Below are 23,878 nucleotides of genomic sequence, written 5' to 3'. Positions count from 1 at the left end.
CTAGAGCAGCCTTCTTGAAACCATGAGGAAAAGGCCAAAAACATCGCAGTGGCCTCAGCCCTGATCCCCCTGAAGGGAATGAGGAATGATTGCTAAAGGGCAATGTGACAGAGGGGTTCTTTTTAGGGTGGTGGAAATGTTCTGGAATTAGATAGTGGTGATGGGTACAAAAACATGACTACTGGAAAAAAAATCACTGTATATTTAGTATGCTTTGAATACTTTGAAAGGGTGAGTTTAGGGGTGCCTGGGTGGCTCAGTGGGTTAAGCATCTCTCTTCGGCTCAGGTCACAATCTCAGGGTCCTGGGATAGAGACTTGAGTCCATGCAAGGATCCTTGCTCAGCTAGGAGCCCGCTTTTCCTTCTCTCTCCCTACTTGCGCTCTCTCTCTCGCTATGTCTGTCGCTATCTCTGTCTCTCTCAAATAAATAAAGAAAATCTTAAATAAATATTTAAATGAACAAGCGAGTTTAATAGTGTGTGAATTATATCTCAATTTTTTAAAATATCACAATAAATAAATAAATAAATAAATAAATAAATAAATAAATAAATGGCAAAGAAGAAGGAAAGCCGAAGACAGGCCTGTGGTGTAGGCCCTCCTGCCTCTATCTGTAGAATGGGGGCAGGCAATCTCCCACTTCGGTCACCATACCACCTCTCTGACTTTTCCTATCGTCCCACAACAAAAACACTCTGGGGGAACAGGTCATCTGGAAGAACTCAAATGGTTGAGCTCTCTCTGGACTTTACAACCTATTTCTAGAGGAGAAAGCTTCTTCGCCTCCATGACAGTTCCTTCTTTGAGGAAGAATAGCCATTAGTGTGACACTCCTGGCCACCGTACCCTGTCCCTACTCCTCCTCAGGGACCTGCAGTGATTTATCTAATTGGTGAGTTCACAAGGAGAAGCAAGCACAGCCCAGGTGCTCCCTCTTCTTCCTTCTGGGAGCGAGTTTCTCTCAGGATCACATCTTCCCACTCCCTTGTTAGGGGAGCCCTGCCTGTACCCCGGTGAGTGTGTTTGGTTCCGCAGCAGAGACTATCGTCAAGTCCACCTACCTGCAGATTCATACCACGTTCCCCAAACTCTGCTTTCCTCTTTGTCTTGTCAATAGCTCACATAATGGAGGGGGGTATTATTTCTTAGGCCCCTTCACCACAACCCTTATTTTAAAGGCTTACAAGGAATGTGCATCAAGACGGGTCAGGACCTCCAGCCCATTAACTTTGTGAGGCAGTGAACCGTGCGAGAATTACCCATTCAAAGCTCCATAATCCACTAGGAATTTTCTCAGAATCCTTGAGAGTCCTCTTCCCTAGTTTGAAGCACATTGTGCAAGAGAGGAAGGTCCGTATAGAAAGAAAAAAGCAAACGTGGAGATGGATTTTCTGCAGTTTACCGGGCCTGGCTAGAACACAGCATTTCTTGGGATTGGGCCTGTGTTGGGAGAGATGCTTCTATGGGCTTTTATGGCCTCTCCGCACCACTTCCACTTCACTTGTTAAAGAGAAGGGAAGCTGATAAGACAAATGCACGTTTTTTCCAGATACACACCACCCTGGAAACTGGGACAGACATCAGCCCCTTCAGTTCTGAAAGGTTCCAAACACAATATGTTGCTGAGCTGAGGCTCAATTGGCCTCAACTGTGTAAAGATGTGTCAGCGAGAACCTCTGAGGTATATACTTGCAAAGCAAATCTTACTTTAAATTCACAAAGAAACCGTGACGTTTAAAGAAATCATGATGAGGGACGCCTCAGAGGCTGAGGTGGCTCAGAGGTTGAGCATCTACCTTTGGTTGAGGTTGTGATCCTGGAATCCTGGGATCTAGTCCCACATCAGGCTCCCTGGAGGGAGCCTGCTTCTCCCTCTGCCTCTCTCTCTCTCTCTGTGTCTCTCATGAATAAATAAATAAAATCTTAAAAGAAAAGAAACCATGATGAATTTTAAACAGCATCCTTTCATGTAAAATCAAATTTTTACATTATAATGTACCCCTTCATCTGGGATCTGACTGCATGTGTCAATTTTGAATGCAGGAAGTCATCCAGTCACTACCATACACAGCAGCCCTGGAACATCTTTATTTTTTAGAAAGACCTTCCTTTAACCTTTCACCTTCCATACACAGTCTGTCCCCTGGAGCCACACACCATGGCATCTTTCAAATTGTTGAAACAGCCGTCACACTACTGTTTCTTCTCCAAGCCAACTATCCCCAAGCACTTCGATTTAATTGAAGACACTTTTGAAGTCCCCACCAGAAGCACAGCTGCAGAGGCTATAAAAACAAGCCATCAGCTTGACCTTGAAAATACTACCCTTTTTGTCTAGTAAGAGGCACGGATATGTACACAAATAATTGTAGTTGAAAGCAGAATGGATTAAACGAGAAGTAAAAACAAGAAATAGAACAGGACTAGAAATGAAATGCTATAGGAACAAAAATAAGCAAGGGAATCAGACCTCGCTTATTAACGATATTTATGTTTCTGGACTTTAGGTACTAACATTTTCAACCTCTAAAACACAGCTTTTCCCGTCTACATAAGAAAAAATGTGTACACTCAGATCATGTGGTGTCTGACAAAGCTATTTAATAACTCATCCTGATTTTTATCGTAAGCAATCTTAAAGAAAAGTATTTATGTCTGTAGGTCAATAAGCTACTCCTATTCTAAATCTGACTTAATATCGTCAAAAATAAACTGTTAAATTCCTAAAGCACAGGTAAACCAACAGATGGCCACAATCCATTTCTATGACTGTCATTAGTATTCACCCGAGAGCTGGTAAAGCATCAAAGCATCCATACACAGCTTAATCAACTTCCCTTTCAAATTTTCAGATTATTCCAGATCCTTTGTAATTAAAGATTTATAGGAACATTTTAAGCCATGCCACGGCTATGACTGCTCTAAAATCACAGAAGGTCAGTCCCCTGCTCCCCTATCCCTTATCCCAAAGCCTCCAGTGTAACAAATTGGTGGGGGAAACACATGGAGCTTCTTGGGAACATGGAAATTAAAATGTAGAGGATGGAAAGGGGGGGCAGGGAGTAACTTCACAGGGGAGAAACCTGACAAACACTATCTCGGCGGGTGATGAAGGTTAACATCAACAGTGATAGTCACAGGGATAGTACGTACCCTTGATATAGTGTAAAGGGAATGGCATTCTCTCTGTGGTCTTCCTCCCGATAACCCATAACCCTGGGCTTATTGTGACAAAAATACCAGACAAATCCCAAGTGGGGGGCTTTCTACAAAGTACCTGATCTCAAAGTATTCCTCAAGACTGCCGAAATCCCTGAAAATGAGGGGAGTCTACAAAACTGTCACAGCTTACAGAAGCCTAAGGAGACCAGATGACTAAATGTAAAGCGGTATCCTAGATGAATCCTGGAACAGAAAGAGGACTCTAGATTAAAAACTAAAAAAAATCTGAATAAAATATAGACTCTAGTTAATAATAATGTACCAGTATTGGCTCACCAGTTGTGACAAATGTACCATACTAGTGTAAGATGTTAATTAAAGAAACTGAATGTAGGGTATACAGGAATTCCCTACAGCATCTTCCAACTTTTCTATAAATCTTAAACTATTCTAAAATGAAACATTTTTTTTTTAAAGGTAGAGGAAGAGAAGCAGCCTTGGAAAGCAACAGCAACCAAGGGCTCTATATGGAAACTTTGCAGAGGCACCTGAGAAGTGAATCCACTGTTGGTAATATCATTCCTATAAGTGTATTTTCCTGAATTTCAAACAACCAAGTTATGAACTAGTCTTGGAATACAATCTGTAAATTAGGCCATGGGTATCTGAGAATAAGGCAGGTAGTACCTGGCCTCTAGAATATTCCGACTGCCTTTTGTCACCAAGGATGTCTTAAATTCAAACGTTCTAAACAGAAATATAACAAACCTTGTTTTTGGTTGGAAAATATTTTCTGTCATAAACTTCTTCAAGCCAGGTTAATTCATTGACCAATTATCCATCAGGACAATTAAATCATTTTCCACATCTTCCGTGTTCATGTTTATCTCACTGAAACCATCTTCACTGGGAATATTTTCCATTTAAATATTTTACTGACAATTTTATCTATCAATCTATGTTTTGTACACATTAAATATTCCCAAGTGGGGAGCTTTCTACAAAGTACCTAATCTCCAAGTATTCCTCAAGACTGCTGAAATCCCTGAAAATGAGGTGAGTCTACAAAACTACAGCTACTTCCATTGTAAATTTATTTTCATAGCCATTATTTCTAGCAAGCCAGTTTTCACTAAGATTTTATTATTCCATACTTTCAAAAGTTAAATTTGCAACGTTCCATCTAATTATTATCCATGTTATATTAAAACTAAATTTTATTTGTTATCATTGTCAATCATGTCTACATAATCATTATGACTCAGACAAGAGGCTAATAGTTTGTATTTATTTCTTAGGTAATCCATGAGAAAATGGTGAGTTTTGTGAGACAGAGATACATACTGATACAGAAATAGTGGCAGTGTCAGCAAGCAACAGAGAGAGAGGGAGGTCTGATTGCTTACAGACCAGGTCAAACCTCCCTGGAGCCAAAAGCACCTTACAAATGTCCTCAGGGTTATCCAGAATGGTCCACATGGCTGAGTCCAAATGTCCTGCAGCAGTGTATATATGTGTTTGGTGCATAGGTTAGGAAGAAGACAAATAAAGGTGGAAAAGTACTGAAAGGAGAATCGATAGATTGTAACGATGAAAAGCATGGGCTCTGGTGTCAGACTGTTAAGGTTCAAATCCCAGGGCCACCACTTAACTCAATGTGTAACCTGGGAAAGTTACTTCTCTATGCCTCAATTTCTCCACCTGTTAAATGAGGAAAATATTGAGGTCACGGGGTTGAGAATTAAATGAGACAACCCATGTTAAACATTGAGTACGGAGCTTGACACAAATGTCACTGTATGTGTGTGCAAACACGTGATTGTGAAATTGTCTTACATACTACTACTTAGACGCCTTGATAAATGAATAGTATGCATGTACTCTTCCATTTAATAAACTGCAAACTATGGGAGTTAGCCCTAAAGCCGATCTTTTAAATCCCATTGTTCACATGCAGTACATTTTTCTTTCTTACATTTGTAATGCTACCCAAAATTGATCGTCATATAGCAAATAATCACCATGGGCACAAAAGTATAAATATATTGTTAAAATCAATAGAAATACATTATGTATTAACAGAAAAACACTGCATAATGGAAAAGTGCAGGTTTTCGAATTTAAGAGATGCAGGATCAAATCCCATTTGTCAACTAAGGACTTGTCAAAGTTAGCCAACCTCTCTGTAGCTGTTTTCTGATTGTGGAAACAGGAATAAGACATAGACCTCACAAAATTGTGATGAGGATTAAGAAAACCATAATAAGATGTTCAGCACGTGGAATGTACCCCATAAACGCCACACATGTGCATATGCATGTGCGCACGTGCACATGCACAGACACACACTCCTTACCTACTGCCATTTCTGTCCAAAGGTCCCAAGATTTTGTCAGGTGGTCTCTGCCACCATTTTCATATTTTATGTCCTGTGTTTCCAATGACTTATTGTGGCAGTTTTCAATCCAGAATACCAGATCCTTGGGTGTACCCAAACACTTTCTGCCATGGATAATTTCAAGAAAATCAATTTCCAGATCTTCAGCATTCACATGTATTCTTTCCTGACACAGGCCTGAGAAAACACCTGTGGTCTGAAATCGTTTTCCTTTCCTATCTCCTTTTTCACAACCATTCTTTGAAAGGAAAACCCATCTGTTTACAAAAGGCATACTCTTACCCATCTCTACGCTTACCCTGTACCTCACCCCAAAGTCTAAAAACCTCTAGAGTACCAAAACAGAGCACACTTCCTTTAATCAAGGTCCCATAAACACCCCACCTTTCTCAAGAAATAAATTGCCAATACAAATTTTCCTTTTAAGTTGAATAATGTTTATCATGTCTTTAAACGTATTTTTATTATTTTCACGAACTGTGTTCCAATAATAATGACAGTGGCAACTCAAACCAGAAGGGAGAAAACAATAGAGCTTTACAGTCAAAGAGAATTTTTCAAAATCTATCTAAATGTATACATGTGTATGTGTCCACATACATACTACCCATATGGACTGCAAAAACAGCTTGATAGGGTGATCAATAAGAAATTCTCACGCATAACAACGGGATAAAATTCTGTGGCGGAAGTAGAATGGAAATCAGACTCAAAAAATCAAACTCCTTGGGGATTCCTGGGTGGCTCAGCGGTTCGGTGCCTGCTTTTGGCCCAGGGCATGATCCTGGAGTCACAGGATCGAGTCCCGCGTCAGGCTCCCTGCATGAGGCCTGCTTCTCCCTCTGCCTGTGTCTCTGCCTCTCTCTCTCTCTCTCTGTCTATCATGACTAAATAGATAAAATCTTAAAAAAAAAAAAAAAACTGAACTCCAATAAAAAAAATATACAAAAAAAAATCAAACCCAAAGAGAAAAAGGTATGATGCAAAATCTCCCAACGTTAAAAAGCTTTAATTTAAATGAATAATAGTGAATATTAAATCACTAGCATATTTATATCCCACTGCATAAAACTTCAGAGGGATTTAACATTTTCATTTAGAAATAACAACAGTAAAAACAAGCCAGACATGACATACTTTGCAACTTAAAGTTATCATGAAACAAAAATTAGATAACTTAGGTCTTTTTTTTAATTTTTATTTATGATAGACATAGAGAGAGAGAGAGAGAGAGGCAGAGACATAGGCAGAGGGAGAAGCAGGCTCCATGCACCGGGAGCCCGATGTGGGATTTGATCCCAGGTCTCCAGGATCGCGCCCTGGGCCAAAGGCAGGCGCCAAACCGCTGCGCCACCCAGGGATCCCCCAACTTAGGTCTTTTAAGAACTACATGGGGCCGAAAAAAAGAACTGTCCCCTCCAGGAGGGCGACCCTCAGACGTCAATCACCCAGATGTCCTTTCTGAAACTCAAGTCGGGCGCAGGACTTCCAGGGCCACGAAACGGGGACCCCTAGGGCGAAGGCCTCGCTTCCTCCGCCCGCAGCTTCCCCGCCCCCTCCGGGCCCCGCCCCCTCCGGGCCCCGCCCCCTCCGGGCCCCGCCCCTCCCGCTGCGGTCGCCGCTCCCTCCCCTCCCCCCCGCGCTCCGGCGCAGGCGCGCTGCGCTCCCTTCCCACCCGCGGCTGCTGTGTCACGGCCGAGCGGAAGTCCGGGCCGCGGCGGTGCGGGCTGGGGGCTGGGGGCTGGGGGCGGGGGGCGCTGCTGGACGCTCTCCCGCCGCCCCCTCACGCGTCCCGGGGCGCCCGCTGCGGGGCCGGGCGCCTACCCTGCACTCTGCCGAACACCTCGTAGTCCACGGACTTGAGCGGCCTGGCGGCAGACATGGCGGCGGCTAGTCCTGTGCGGAGGAGCCGGAGCGGGGCTCGGCACGCGGCGGCGGCGGCGGCCAGGGGAGGGCGGGCGCGCATGGGGCCTGTCGGCGTGGCCCGCGCGTGTCACCGGCCCGGGACGCGAGCGCGCCGGGGTCACGTCGGAGGCGGCGGGGAGCCGGCGGGCGCTGGCAGCCCCCCCAACCCCCCCCGCGTCGGCCCCGGCGCAGCCCTCGGCGCGGGCACAGCAGCGCCAACGCCAACGCCAACGCCGGCGGCGCCCGGCTGCCCGTCTGCCCGTCGCCCCTCGCCGGGCGGGGCTGTTGTGCCGTGGAAGCCCTGCGGGCCGCGGGGCCGGGGCCCTGGGCCAGCGAGCGACTCCTTCCTCAGCGTTTAGGCGACTGCCAAGTCTGTTGGGCGATTTTAAGCCAGTTCTCAGCTGCGTCCTCTCCGCCTTTTCTGTGGGGTCAGAAAGGTTTGGGGCCTGAATCCGTCTCCCAGGCGGATTGTGCTATTTTCTGGGACGAAACTTTAAAAATCTACCCTGTTCTGTGCTAGTGGAAACGGGGCGGAAAGGAAGTCTCGTCTGCTGTTCACTCCCATAGCTCTTTTTTTTTTTAATGGTCTTGATTATTGTTCAACAATATCCCAGTCGCCTACAAGGTTCAGGCCCTTGGTGAGCTGTCATGAAGTCTTCGTTTAAAGCAGCCCATCACATGGCTTCTCGGCCTTTTGGCTAAGATCAAGTGGAAAGCAACCCATCACTCCAAGGAACCTGGAATCTGCCGCCTTCCAGAATTCCAAGTCTTTCCGCTTGTGAGGATTTGCATTTCTCAACCTATTTGTTGGCTTCAATACCTTTGCATATTTCTCTGCATCTGGCCAGAGAGTTAAAATAATCCCCTGCAATCTGATTTTCAGTATTATGTGCCAGCTCTATTAGGGAACACCAAAAATCATCTAAGATTTGGATGAGAATTTGGTTCAAACATTTTAAAGTAAAATAGAATCTGGAAGTGCTAATCCAGGTAATTTCACGTCATGAAGATCCTGATTGATTGCGGAGACCTCACAATTTGTGTCTTCTTCTTACCTCCCTTCCAGTTTATTCCCTGCAGACTCTAGAATACACATAGATCTTAGTATCATTCTTTTTTTTTTTTTTTTTTTAAATTTTTATTTATTTATGATAGTCACAGAGAGAGAGAGAGAGAGAGAGAGAGAGAGAGAGAGAGGCAGAGACATAGGCAGAGGGAGAAGCAGGATCCATGCACCGGGAGCCTGACGTGGGATTCGATCCCGGGTCTCCAGGATCGCGCCCTGGGCCAAAGGCAGGCGCCAAACCGCTGCGCCACCCAGGGATCCCAGTATCATTCTTTTCAGTGACATCTCTTCACAGTCTCTGCATTGCATTTTGAATAAAACTGAAGGTCTTCACCCTCCACTAACCTCTTATTACCTGCTTATCCCCATCTATAGGTTATTCTATAGTTTATAGGTAACCTATACTCAAGGCACTTTGAATTATTCAGCTCTCTGAACATAAGCTGACCTTTAAAAAAAAAAAAATCTTTGGTCTTGGATATTTCCTCCTACTCCCAGATCTTCCTCTATCCTGTTTAGTTGCAAATACTTACCAGATTTCATCCTAATTATTTAGTGTCTTCCTGCTAGTACTGTGCCTCCCAAGAAGTAAAAGTCAAATTGGGTTGAGATCCTGCCACTATCTAATCACTGATAAGGTTGACGTTGACATTTTTCTCCACATTTACCCAAGAGTAACCCTGCCAATTATTATGTAGCTTTATTGTAATTTTAGAAATGCTATAGCAACAATTGACATTTGCTTAGCTAAAAAATTTTCTGTCTGCCAACTACAGAACATTAGCAAACAGACATTTTTATGTACTGTTTCGGCATGGATTGCCAATACTATGTGATTCTAAGACTTTAAAAATTTTTAGCAAACGTTGCTAATACTTTAATATTAAGTAATACAAACATCTACGCGCAGAGAAGTTTTTTTAAATAGGACAAAATCATCTATACCCTTAACATAATCATCATTTGTGTATTCTCTTATACATATAGTTTAATTAGTTAAAATCAGTATAAACTTAACCTTTATTCTTTCTTTTTCCATATTATAGTCTTTCCAATTAATATTTTATTAATTTCATGATATTCTGTTGAGTATAACCATAAGTTTACATATTAATTCCCAGTTGTTACACACCGTTTTTTCTAATTTTTCATTACTATAAAAAATATTGTGAAGAAAAGAGTCATGCACATAGCTTCCTTCCCATATTTTTTAATTACTCAGGATAGAAGTTAGAATACCCAAACTGTATAAATGTGTATTATTCTTGATACATATTCCCAAGTGGTTTTTCAAAAGGCTGCACCAATTTCAATACACCACCACCAACACTGAGGGTATGACTTTTTGGCTTCTCATGCAAACAAATCTAAGTAAGTGCTTCACATACAATACACGATTCAATTAGAAGAAAAGTTTTCATTGTGTGACCTGAGCAATAGCCTTTAAATAACTAGGCTTTGTGTTACTGCTGGTTGAAATTAAAACCTAGCAAAATCATTCCATTTCTTGAACCCTTTGAGACAAAGGGTTTGTGTGTGATGTAGGATGATGTTTTAGGTAATATACAGAAAAGGAAAATCCTGCCTGCATAATATGAGTCTAAAAAATTACCAAGCCCCAGAACCTGTGACCTAGGGAGAGACAATATAGTCTCTGTACCCCCAACAGAGACTTTTGAGGAGATCCCACCTACATATCTCTAATTCATCATCACAAAGGATCGGTTGATGTTTATAGCAGCAATGTCCACAATAGCCAAACTGTGGAAGGAGCCTCGGTGTCCGTCGAAAGATGAATGGATAAGAAGATGTGGTCTATGTATGCAATGGAATATTACTCAGCCATTAGAAACGACAAATACCCACCATTTGCTTCAATGTGGATGGAACTGAAGGGTATTATGCTGAGTGAAGTAAGTCAATTGGAGAAGGACAAACATTATATGTTCTCATTCATTTGGGGAATATAAATAATAATGAAAGGGAATATAAGGGAAGGGAGAAGAAATGGGTAGGAAATATCAGAAAGGGAGACAGAACATAAAGACTCCTAACTCTGGGAAACGAACTAGGGGTGGTGGAAGGGGAGGTGGGCGGGGGGTGGGGGTGAATGGGTGACGGGCACTGAGGTGGGCACTTGACAGGATGAGCACTGGGTATTATTCTATATGTTGGCAAATTCAACACCAATAAAAAATTTATAAAAATAAAAGATTAAAAAAAAAAACAAAGGATCGGTTGAGAGTGATTCTTAGAGTGATTTCTCAGAAATTTGACATTAAGTTCTAGCTAATTTCAGGGACAACTTAAAATTACTTTATCCATCAACATATTTCTACCATTGAAATAGTTTTATAATCGTTATGTTTAAAGAGTAGGAGCCGTGGGTTGGGTGTTGGGGTAACTGGGTGTCGGGCACTGAGGAGGGCACTTGATGGGATGAGCACTGGGTGTTATACTATATGTTGGCAAATTGAATTTAAATTTTAAAAAATTTAATTAAAATAATAAAAAAAGCAGAAGTCAACAATACAAACTGTTAACTACCACAATTAAAGAGGCCTAAACAACTTGATTCCCTCATGGAAGAAATAGTTTATAGGCAAAGAAATGGTTGGACAATTACTACTAAACTGGATTCAAGATCATTAGAGGCCAGACTATTAGTCAGATGAGAAAGTAGTTAGTTTCCCAGAAGAGGCTTTAATCTCATTACAATTTATCAGAAAATTGCTTAAGCATTTTATCAGGAAAGCATATTTCTTCTCAGAAGGAAATTCTGTCCCAGGTTTGAACCAATTTTTCTTTATCACAGTCCAATTTGATATTCAAAACTCAGAAGTACATTTGCCATTAAAATCACTTCCCTCTCCTAGCTTGGTGGTACTTAGGCTAGAGAGGGGAGAAGGCACCTTTTTTTATTTTTAATTTTTATTTATTCATGAGAGACACAGAGAGACAGAGAGAGGCAGAGACACAGGCAGAGGGAGAAGCAGGCTCCATGCAGGGACCCGACGTAGGACTCGATCCCGGGACTCCAGGATCAGGCCCTGGGCTGAAGGCGGCGCTAAACCGCTGAGCCACCAAGACTGCCACTGGGGCTGCCCGAGAGGGCATGGTTGATACCTCCCTACCTCAGTTTCTCTCTGCCTAGATGAGAATTAGAAGGAACTCATACTTTTGGAATCCAGTTTGGGCTCTCCAGGATTGGTGATTCTATTCACAGCTGATTAGTTCTTTTGAAAGAATGTTTCTGGGGGAGACTCAGAGCTTTTCCTCACCAGAAATTCCTGACTTTTCCTCTCTTGATGGACAATACCTACACTTCAGCTGTGCATCCACACCCCTATCCCAACTTCTGTATCAAATGCTATACCTCCAACCCCTTTCTGCTGAGAGACTACCCCTCAGCAAGAAGGATGCATGAGTGGGATCCCTTTTACAATGAACACGGGACCAGATCCCTTGTTCTAGTAACATCTAATGGTGGGAACTCCTATCTCTGCCCTACCACTGAGAGAAGTTGCAGTGTGCTCTGAATTTGCCTCTTTCTGTGGTCTTGGCAGGCAACATTCAGGAATCACCAGCCTTTCCTCTTTACTTTCTGCAGGTATGGGCCAAATACCAGTCCCTTCTACCTCCAACAAGTAAATGCCAAGCTCTCAAAAAAGGGGGTTCTTGTAAGACCCTCTCAGTAGACATGTGATTTCTCTCTCCATAGTAGGAGAGGGGAGAACAGGGAAAGCCATTGCTCTCCAATCACTTTCCTGGAAGAAATCCTCTCAAGCCTGAGTGGAAGTTGGGCTAAAGATCTTAAAGCTGGTTTTAAAAACCTCTTTTAAATGGCATGATAGTGCAGTACCTCATCTTGAAATGAGGGTATAACTATTGTTTTTAGTCTCAGGTCTCAGCTAAATCTGAGACAAAAGTCTCATTTCTCAACTCAACAGAATTCAATATATAAACCCTGTTTGGATCTTGATTTGAAATTACTAGTTCAACAAGACATTTTTGAGACCAATGAGGAAATCTGAACACAAGTTGACTATTAAATATTATAGCATTATCATTGTTAATGTAACCATTACATTACATTGTTCCCCTCTCCCACATGCATGCATGCTCTTTCTCTCTCTCTCAAATAAATCTTATTTGAGAGAAAGAGAGCAAGCGCATGAGATGGGGAAGGGGCAGAGGCAGAGGAAGAAGCAGACTCTCTGCTGAGCAGGGAGCCTGATGTGAGACTTGATCCCCAGGATCCTGGGATCAGACTAAGTCCAAGGCTCATCTACTGAGCCACCCAGGTGCTCCTATAAAATTTAAAATTTAAAAGAGTCCATTTATATTCTATAAAATATCCAATCAATATTCCTTAAAACTGTCAAGGTCATGAAAAACGGTGAAAGCCTGAGAAACAACCAAGAGGAGCCTAAGGAGGCATGTTGGTTAAAGGTAATGTGTATTCTGGATGGGATTCTGAAACAGAAAAAGGAATTTAGGTAAAAACTGAGGACATCTGAATAAAGTGTGAACTTTAGTGAAACAGTAAGGTATCAATAACTGGTTCCTCAAAACTGTGCCAAGTGTATGACAGTAATGAAGATATTAATAATAGGGGAAGCTAGATGCAAGGTATAGGAGAACTCTGCACTATCTGCATAATAGCTTCTATATCTAAAACTGTTCTAGAACTAAACATTTACTTTTTAAAAGTCCATTTTAATATCCTGTTATATATTTCATAATAACATAATTTCTCACTGTAGTGCATGAACAGAATAATTTAAAATTTTTTTAACTATTTCAGTAAATGGGCGCATGATTTAAATTTTTGTAATTCCTAAGTCAAGCTAACATAGGACTAAACAGTTGACTTTCAAAGCACTAAATAAGATCTTAACTGGTATAAAGAAGCACAAATAGATACTTAAGTATAGTAATCCCTCAATTAATGAAAAGAAACATAGTCCACTTCCAGAAGAAGAAAATGTATAAAACGCATAAGAACATGTCTAGATGTGAAGAAACAGTTTGGGAAAATGCCATTATGCTTAGCCCTGAATGCTTTAGAAAACAGGAAATACACATCCGTATGTCTTGACTAAGGAAAGGATACAGTTAAGATTAGATTAAGAGAGAACTAATCATAGATACTGCTGCTTGGATGCATTCCAGAGGCAACAAATGGCAAAGCCAGGTATTGAACAGAGTATGCCCAGGCTCTGAGCTATAGCACCAAGATCAGGAAGGGGAGAGGGGACAGACACTAACTCAGAAAAAAGTAGGCAGGACTGGCCCTTCCCTTCCTAATACTTCTCAAGCACAGACTTCAGCCAGTCTCAGATTTGCTTTTCCTAAGGAAGGAAGCAAGGAGCCTATCTGGGCAAGACATTCTTTCTGATTCCTCCTTAGTTTATATACACCCCTCCACAAAAGCATGTGCACAAGTGCACACATGCACACGCTTATTCCCTGAGAGGTATAAATCTCCATTACCCTCAAATCTGGGCTAGTAACATCAAGGCGCTCTCCTATCTTTAAAACAAATCTATTTCCTGATGCCTTTGGTAGATAACTGGATTGATATACAACATCCATTTCCATCTCTTTCTAGCTTACTTTCCTGCTCTGTAGAGCTGGAAAGGTTAAAGCGACATCCCACAAACATTCTTGCAATTCAGATTCCTTATGTGATAGAGGATCAACCATCGGAAGTACCGCGCTAGATGCAGAGGGAGGACGTGAGTGAGGTGGAGGCCATCTGCTGCTGGTTCTGTGATAAGCACAACCACAGAGGAGTTTAGTTTCTCTGTGGTGTTGTTAACTGAGATCACAGTGACTGCAGCTTCTTGGGCACCAGGAGGCAGACTGCAGGACATCCATCTTACTAGTGAATATCATAGCAAGTGTGGCAGGTTCTGGAGTCACTATGCCCTGGATGTGGCAGTTTCTAGACCATGGCAGCTTCTTGATGGCGGCAGGGGAGACATAATTTCAAAGCCAGCGGCTTCTCGATTCAGCACATTTCTTGATTGCAAAAGAATCAGTAGCTCCCTTGGTGGTCCAGTGCTGCAATGAGGGTCAATCCTGAAACCTCAGCCTCAAAGTGGTTCTCAACCCTATCTGCACATTAGAATCACCAGGGGAGCCTACTAATTATACACATACACATGCTCCCCCAGAAGTTTTGATTCAATATGTCTGCAGTAGATTCCAGGATCTATATTCTTAAAATCAACCCAGATGCTTGGGGTCTGAAGCTAAAGCTGAGAACCACTGACCCAGAGACTCTTTCATTAGCCCCCCCAGCAACTCCATAAGCCATTTAATACCCAGTGTTAAATCCATTTCTGTTTAAACTGTCTAGAATGGATTATTTTTTCTGTAACTGAACCATGACCAATGCAATGCCTGGAGACAAAATCTTCACAATAGGCGTAGATCAAAGTTTAAGCAGAATGAAAGTTCAAATACCACCCACCCTCCTGTCAATAAAGAAGCATTAAAATTTTCAGTGCTTACGAAGAGAAGGCAGAAAAAAAACGTAAGAAAAAACAAGCTAAGAATGGTAATAAAACTAAGCCTAGAGTTTTAAAATAAAACTTGCTGTTGAGAGATTATAGCATAAAGATTTAGGCACCCTATCCATATTCTGTAAACGAGTTACGTCACGCTCATTTATTTTCATTGTCTACTTGCTTTGCAGCTGTGGTTTTTATTTTGAAAGAAAGTTAATGAAATAATAAATTAAAAAGCACCCTTTTCAAAGCCCAAATTGTTTAAATGAACTACAATTTCTGATCTGTTGCTGCCACCTACCATCTGTCCAGGGCAAGGCAGGCCATGTGGTTGTGACAATCCTTCGGGAATGTCAGGAGCAGCTAAGTTCTCTTCCTATCAGTGTCACACTTCTAAAATACTTTTAGGTGCATACTGAACCCTTAAATGAGAAGCAGTTTAAGTGTTGTGAGGCCTCTTTACTCAACAGATCACTTAAATACAAAAGTATCATGACCCTGAATTACTATTAGGTATGGGCATTTAGGAAAAGCAAAACTACAACATTCCTTCAGTAAATGCTGATTGAACTACTATGTACGAGGCATCATGGTTTACAGTCCACTCATCTGCTGCATCCTTTAAGTTAACTCCCTTTAAAGATCATTTGTGTCGGGGATATCTTGTTATACTAATAAGATGCTGATTACCTGGGCATAGAAAACTTTTTTGCAACATGGAAATTTTTCATCTAGAATGATTTACTTTTCACTACCACTTATAAAATCTTGTCTTAAAAGGTTGATAACAAAATAAAGGGTTGATAATTATGGTGAATATAATAAATTGTCAATAATTCAGCACTTAAAACATATTTGGCTGATTGAATATGCACGATTTCCCTTTGAGTGAATCAATAGAACACTAAATTACATTTGCAGTAACATTTTACACGTATTAAGAACACTTTTACATACCAGCTCCTATTTGACACTTACAGTAACCCTGAGAACTAAGCACAGCAGGGCTATTTCAGAGACAGGGAAATAGCCTCAGAACATCTAATGGATTGCCCTAGATCACCCAGGAACAGAACTCCACCTAGAACCTGCCCTTCAAACATCAACTGAGTTCCTCAATCAGGTCAGCCCTGAGACCAACATCCAGATGAATGAGGCAATAAATCTCATATCTTGCTTAAACTAGCATGTATTAAATCTCTGTCATTGTAACCAAGAGGCCAAACACACCTATATTATTTGTATTTGTCCTAATATAACTGAGATGTTGATTTCCCTAAAATCAAAAATAATAATACCCAGCATTATTGATGATGTGCCAAAATAAAAACTCTCACACACAGCCAGTGTTTGGATACAAACATTTTATAATTTGACTGTCAACCTCAAAAGCCTAAAAAATTACACATACTTGGAGGAGAGAGAAAGAGATGACGCAGGTGGAACGAAAGGGATCTTTAGAGTAGCAGAACTAATCTGCATGATACTGTAATGATGAATACACAGCATTATACATTTGTCAGAACCCAGAGACCCATACAATACAACACACAAAGTTAAACCTGATGTAAAATAGGAACATCAGTTACTAATAAAGTATCAATATTCATTCATCTATTTTAACCACAAAGGTACCACACTGATGTGAGATATTAATAATAGGGGAAACTGGGTGGGAGCAGGTGGGTATAGGAAAGCTCTCTATATTTTCTGCTTAATTCTTCTGTTGTCCTAAAACTGCTATAAGAAGTAAAGTGCAGGGTGCCTGGGTGGCTCACTCAGTTAAGTGTCTGCCTTTGGTTGGGGTCATGATCCCGGGGTCCTGGGATTGAGCCCCATGTTGGGTTCCCTGCTTCTCCCTCTCCCTCTGCGCACTCTCTCTCTCTCTCTCTCTCTCACTCTCACTCTCTCACTCTATCTCTCTCTGTCTCAAATAAATAAAATCTTTAAAAAAAGAAGTAAAGTGCATAATTTTTAAGGAAAGAAAGAATTAACACATGCATTACCCAGCAGTTCTGCAGTACAAATTTATCCCAAGGAAAAAATTGGACAGGGATGCAAAGACATGAATACAACAGTTGTCATTGCAAAGTTGTTTGTTACAGTAAAAGATTAGAACTGGAATCTATTCAAATATCCATCAGTTTTTAAAGGTTACATAATTCCTAGGTAGTCTTAGAGAATGCTGATGTTGATCAGGGCTTCTTACCTAGAGTTCAGGATGGTCTGCAAGGTTCAAATGCTGACTCTCTCGTGGAGCCACTTGTGGGTTCTTTGGGTGCCCTGTGAGGCCCTGTCACCCCGAAGCTGCCTGATGTAGGGAGTGCTATTAAAGGCAGCAGTGGTACTTGGAAATTCCCTCACCCTGCTAGATCTTCTTTGGACAACTGCTTCCAAGAGAGCTTAAGCCCTAGTACCTTTCACTCCTTAAAAACCCTCTAAAGCCTCGTAGAACCTACAAAATCCAAACTTCCTGGCATGATATTTTTGACCTTCCATTACATGGTTGAGTTGACTGTTCCAGCCTCATTTCCCATTCACAAGGGGCTATTTTTTTAGTACTAGGTACTTTTGGGATCCCTGGGTGGCTCAGTGGGTTAACGCCTGCCTTTGGCCCAGGGCGTGATCCTGGAATCCTGGGATCAAGTCCCACATCGGGCTCTCTGCATGGAGCCTGCTTCTCCCTCTGCCTGTGTATCTGCCTCTCTCTCTGTCTCTCATGAATAAATAAATAAAATCTCTTAAAAAAAGATACTAGGTACTTTCCTCTATTATGGTTCAAAAAATAGTCCCTTATGAATAAGCCGATGATGGAATGGTCAATCCAAACCAGTTTCAAATACTATTCCTGTCGAGTACCAAATACAAAGCAAGTTAACATGTAGCATGATTTTGTGCAATTGGTGGAGTATAAAAAAAGGAGAATCTATTTTAACATGGCACTGGAGGACATTCTGTTAGGACAGGGGTTCTAACATTGACTGTATAAAGAGGAAATCAAAGGGTATTTTTTGGCTCCGCAGTGAAGTAAACCTGAAAAGCCATGGTAATGTAAATGGACATTTAATTTTTATAATTTAGAACAAACTAATAGACAAATCACAGAACGCAAACTTGTGACTACAAAAAAGAATGTTATCCAACCAGAAAATTTAAAACTAGATTTGCTGCCAATAGTTTGGGAAGTAAAAGGAAAGAAGAACAGGTGAAGAGGACCATTCAAGCATGAACATCCTCAATAAGATATGCTCTCCTGGTTGATGGAATGTCAGCTAGAGATTCAAGAATATCATCTGAAATCAAAGAGGTGGAAGAAACGGAGATTCATGACAAAATTATTTTGGGAGAAGAGAGGTAGTGGAGGAGAGAGGCAGGGCATGCAAGCTAAATTTGCACACATCATGATATCTATATCAAGAAACCCTCATCTAGAGATATCAAGGTAATCACGAAAAGAACTAAAAACAGAAACTGCTATAAGTAGTTACCTCCAGGGATCAAGTTAAAGGACACCACAAGGAAGCAATCAGTCAAACCCAGAATATGGGACATTCCGCAAGATGACTTGACCTAGTTTCTCTAACAAATTGATGGTATGGGGGTAGAAATGAGTTATAGCATAAATGAAATTTAGGAGATGAAACAAATTCAATGTGGAGATTTCATTTGGGATCCTTATTAGAATGATTTTGAAACAATTTGAAAAAAATGATTAAGATTTGGACATAAGATGATGATAAAAGGAATTACTAATTCTGTTAGGTATAATAATGGCATGGAGGTTAAATTTTTAAATACTTTCATAGTTAGAGGCATCGCGAGGTATTTCTACATAAAATAACATGATCCCTGGGCGTTGCTTTAAAATACTCCAGTACCAACCTCCCATACCCTCAAAATACAGCAGGATAAACAAACAAGACTGGCTAAATGTTAATAACTGTACAATCAGGGTTCATGGGGTTCACTGTACCATTCTTTCTGCTTTTATGTATGTATATATGTTTGAAATTTTCCAAAATAACAGACTATTTTGTTTTTATTTCTATTTATTTATTTTAAAAGCAGGTGTTTCTGAAGAGTGTGATAGGGTTTGGGAAGCAGTGGAGCAAACAAGATTGTTTCATATTTAGGGACTCCTGGCTGGTTCAGTCAGAAAAGCATGCAACTTGGTCTCAGGTTCATGAGTTTGAGCACCACGTGGGATATAGAAATTACTTAAAATGGAAAAAAAAAACTATAGACATAATAAAAAAGTTTTAATATGTCAGAAGTGGATAAGTGCTATTAGAAAGAATAAAGTAGGGTAAGCTTGATAAAAAGAATTGAAGATTAACTTAAAAATCAAATCAAATCACCCTCCTCCTCAGTCTTCCTTCCGCGCCTATCAAAATCTTATTTTATTTTTCAGGACAACTTCAAGAGATCAGCCTTCATGAGGTCTTTCATCTACTGCCAGAATTAACTGCTCTTTTGTGTTCTCTAGTACATGGCTCGTAACATGTGTTCTGTTCTCCCATATAATATATACATACTAATCTGGCTTTGCTGAGCATTTTCACTTTCATTATTTTGTTTATACCTCACAATACTCTTGCATAGCTTTTATTTCAATATCATGATTATTCCCACTTACCAGATAAGAAAACTAAGGCTCTGAAAGAATAAGTGCTCTAAACCAGATTAGCCAGACACAAAGTGTCTGAATTCCAGACCTCTGAATGCAAACGTTACTTCTTGACCTCACTCCGCTATCTCTCCATAATCAGTTGCTTCTAAGAGTCCTTTTTAATGTTCAAATTAGATTTGAATCAAAGTACTATTTGCACTTGACTTGAAATTAGTGATATGAATTAGTTCAGAAAGTCTGAGGAGGAAAAGCAAGCCTCCTACCTAGGAAGTCCGCAGTGACTTTACAAGGACGCTACTTTGTTCGTCATTCCTATCTCTAGTTCTTCTAGAGGTTGCCTGTGGTAACTCTAGACAATATGCTCATACCTTTATATGTTGATCTTATACCCTTTAGTATTATTTGCTGACTTTCTCCTATGAAAAGGGAGGCTTTTGCTCATTTGCATTGCCCTAACATCTCAGATTAGGTCCCCCAGGACACTGACTCTGAGTCAGAGATTTGTGTGCAGGAGGCTTTGGTGACAACCCTTGGAGGAGTGAAGGTAACAGGATTGAACCACAGAGGAGACCTGCTGTGCTGCACCCCGCCATCGAGCAGTCTTTACATGTGAGCTGGGCGATGTAAAATTAGACACCTAAGAACCTCTCCAGAAAAGGACTTGCAGGAAGGTTGTCAGCAGTCAATATGTCTGACAACTGAAGAATGGACAGCTTGGCTCTCAAGCGGTTGGAGAGGTGAGCAGAACACCATGGCATCCATCACCACCCACCCCTACAGCACTCGGATTCATTTACTTCTTACAGTAAGTCCATTCTATTTGTAATTAGCTCCCTCAGATTTCTGGTTGGTTCCTTTGTTTGGAGAAACATAGGAAAATGTTGGTGAGTCAGGTTACACCCCTTGCCTCTGCAGGTGCTCTCAAAACCCCATCTGAGACACTCCATTTCCCTTCTCTGTTGCCAATTCCAGATTGGGGAATCTGGAATCCCCTCAGCTAGCACTTCTGCGGGTCTAAATGGCTTAGCTGGAGTGGGGGGGGGGTGTTGGGGGGGTGGAGAATCCTTGACCTACATTTCTGAGGGGTCTGAGTCAAAAAAGCCAGCTCTACTCAGATTAGGTCGGCTGCATTGCCTACTTACCATCAAAACTGGGCAGGTGAGAAAGAAGAGATGCCCTGGATCAGCCTGGTGCCCTCCAGGAAGCTGACGTCTCATCCTCTCCTGATGATCAGCGCCTATTACCCCTTCACTATTCCTTGCCTGTCCTATGGGGTTTCCTTCCCTGTTCATCTCTCTTCCACATCTCACATACTTACAGGTGCCTCTAATACAGCTCCAATCCATTGTCCCCTAGGACCACAAATTCAACACCTTCAAAACTAAATTTTTTCTCACTCCTAAACCTGTTCTTCTGCTTTCATCCATTCAGCTCCTGTGCTGGGAACCTGATTTATAACCTCCACCTCCCTCCCCTGTAGATCTACCAAGCTCTGTAAATTGTGCCTCCTACATGGCTTTTAAAGTCATTCTCATTCTCCTTCCCCACGGTCACTAGCTTTACTCAGGGACCCATTATTTCTCACCTGGTTTTATAAAAAAACCTCTCAACTGCTCTTTTTCCATTCTCCCCTGCACCCCTCCCACCCACAACATACCACATCTTTCAAAAAGGCATGTCATTCATTTCACTGCTTAAAATTCTTTTCATGTTTAGGGCTTTTTACAGCTTGGTCCCTCCCCCTTCTCCATTCACTCCCTCTGCATCCCCTCCCACTCTCCCACTTGTCACTTGCAGGTGCCCAAAGATGACAGACCCCCTTCATGCCCTTATGCCTTCACACACTTTTCCTCTTGTCAGACTACTTTTCTTTGGAAATTTGCTTCACTCCATCCATGACTCTCCTGATAGGTAGGATCAGGTGCTTCTCCCCCCGTGGTCACATTGCAATTCTTCTGCCCCCTTTTTAGGACACTCATCCCATTATGTGCAATTATTTGCCTTAGACACACAAATATATGTGACTGAAATATATAAAAAATTGCAATGGTCTTGTATTATATTCATTTGTGATCCTAGTGTTTTGCTACTTTCAGAGTTCCTAGAAACAACAGATAATCAAAAAAACATTGAATGAAGGGCACCTGGGTGGCTCAGTGGTAGAGCATCTGCCTTCGGCTCAGGTTGTGATCCCAGAGTCCTGGAATGGAGTCCTGCATCAGGCTCCTGGCGGGGAACCTGCCTCTCCCTCTGCCTGTGTCTCTGCTTCTCCCTCTGCGTCTCTCATGAATAAATAAATAAAATCTTTAAAAAATAAAAAAACTTAAAAAATATATTGAATAAATAAGTGAAATATACAAATGTTGCTTACAACATGATTCACCCAAACCACCACCAGCAATTGAGCTTATACTTCACATTGTTTCCCAACAGTGTTGACTGATGTTTGCTGACTGGCCCGTATTCTCTGGCCTGACCTCAAGATGACTGCCAAGATTTTATGTTCGTGGCTGAAGAATGAATAATTCTATTTTCCCTGGATGATGAACCAATGACTGTCTTTTGTTTTAGGGAAGTGACCACAAAAACTAAAACAAAATAAAGCATGCAAACTAAAAGAACGTTGGAGAAAAATCATCTCAACCGTGAGAGCTTACTTATCAATTACTTACTTATCCAGGACCTAGCACAATGGCTGAAATATAGTAGGCATTCAATAAACACTTGTTCAATGACTAGAGAAAGAAGAGGAAGGAATAACAAATGATGCCCCGGGAGTGATGCAAAGTCGTAGAAACCCATCAGAATAGTAGGAGGGAGAGAGATGAGCTCAGGTTTTAAGCAAATAAGTTGTAAGCTGGGCACCTGGACGGCTCAGTTAAGTGTCTGCCTTCAGCTCAGGTCATGATCTTGGGGTCCTGAGATCAAGCCCCATGTCAGTGGGGAGTCTGCTTCTCCCTCTCCCTCCCGCCGCTTGTTCTCCCTCTCTCTCTCTCAAACAAATAAATAATTTTTTAAAAAAAAGTTGTAAGCTGTTTACTCAGCTGGACACATCGTAAAGATTTAAACAGAAAAAGGAACTAGGAAATTCAGAATTGGAAATGTATTATTTAAAATCAAGAGAGTGAAATGTGCTCCCAAGAGATAAAAGCTCTACAGAGATAACCATTTCTTTGTACTTTTTTAAGCTTTTGTTATTTACTTCCATGATCCTAAATAACATATTTACACTGTTACTTTGTTGAATTGTTTCCATTCTAGAAATTATATATTGATTTCCTAACTACTATGGAAGATGAAGATGTAGCTGTCTTCTTGTGCCCCATGCCAATATACACATTCTTTCCCCATCTTCCAATATAGTTATATTACATATGTACCAAATCAATATTCAGTGTTTATTTTATTCATTTATTCACCCAATAAATACTCCTTTGAATTGCTTTGAGAATTTTAATCAGGGTATATAATAACACTCACACTTTCAATCATTCCAGGCTGCCTGTTCTGGGTGTTGCCTTTTGAGAAACATTAGCACAGTTCCTCTGCCTATTTTAAAGCAGGAAAAAATCCATTTTAAATCAATCAAATTATGTCAGTTCTTATTATCTCCAAGGAATGTGAGGGAAATCAAAATGTCTAAAACAGAATTGGGGTGCCTCTCTGGCTCAGTAGGTAGAGCATGTGACTCTTGATATTGGAGTTGTGAGTTTGAGCCCCATGTTGGGTGTAGATGTTACTTAAGTAATGAAAAAAATCTTAAAAAAAATAAAAAGAAAACATCTTTACCCTCAAAACGTCAAAATCCAGATGGTCAAATTATGCAAATACACACAAAAAGTTAACACGTTAATGCCTCCTAAGTAATATATCCTGGTAGATCCCCCAAGAGTCAGAGGAGAACATCCCTGTGTATTGGGCTGGCTGGGGACATTGCTGTAGAGAAGGTGGGATGGGGTTATGAAGGCTCCATTAAGATGCAAGAGTAGGCAGGGCAAAGGGCAAAGAGGACTAAGGAGAGCACTCCAGGCAGGAGGAAATCATTAGACAGGAAGGGAGGAAACACTGTGCATTTTGGGATGCCAAGTAGCTCAGTTTGACTGCAAAAGAGGTTCGTGGACAGAAACAACAAGAGAGAAGGGGGCAAGGACATGTGAGAGCAGAGTGTAATCAGGCTAGAATGTCAATAAGAGAATT

The 23,878-nt window shown here is 41.2% G+C and overlaps 1 protein-coding gene across 13 annotated transcripts in view; it reads right to left on the bottom strand.

Moving 5' to 3' along the window:
• Positions 1-23,878, bottom strand: part of ACYP2 (acylphosphatase 2) — a 247,671-nt gene that overhangs the window by 136,679 nt on the left and 87,114 nt on the right. For 2 of the 13 annotated variants that reach the window (XR_013389550.1, XR_013389551.1), the window contains exon 1: positions 7,387-7,576. The exons of 5 other annotated variants lie outside the window; for them this stretch is intronic. Coding sequence is in view for 6 of the 8 variants with exons in the window: in XM_077915393.1 (XP_077771519.1) it covers positions 7,387-7,528 (142 nt within the window). In the remaining 2 variants the exon portion in view is untranslated. Of the gene's footprint in view, positions 1-7,386; positions 7,581-23,878 lie in introns of those variants that run through there. 6 more of the 13 variants (XM_077915393.1, XM_077915398.1, XM_077915394.1 and 3 more) reach the window with 5 other exon arrangements.

This window comes from Canis aureus, chromosome 11, assembly GCF_053574225.1.
Source record: "Canis aureus isolate CA01 chromosome 11, VMU_Caureus_v.1.0, whole genome shotgun sequence".
NCBI classification, from domain to species: Eukaryota; Metazoa; Chordata; class Mammalia; order Carnivora; family Canidae; genus Canis; species Canis aureus.
Note: the sequence above shows the minus strand (reverse complement) of the source record. Positions and strands in the feature narration are given on the sequence as shown.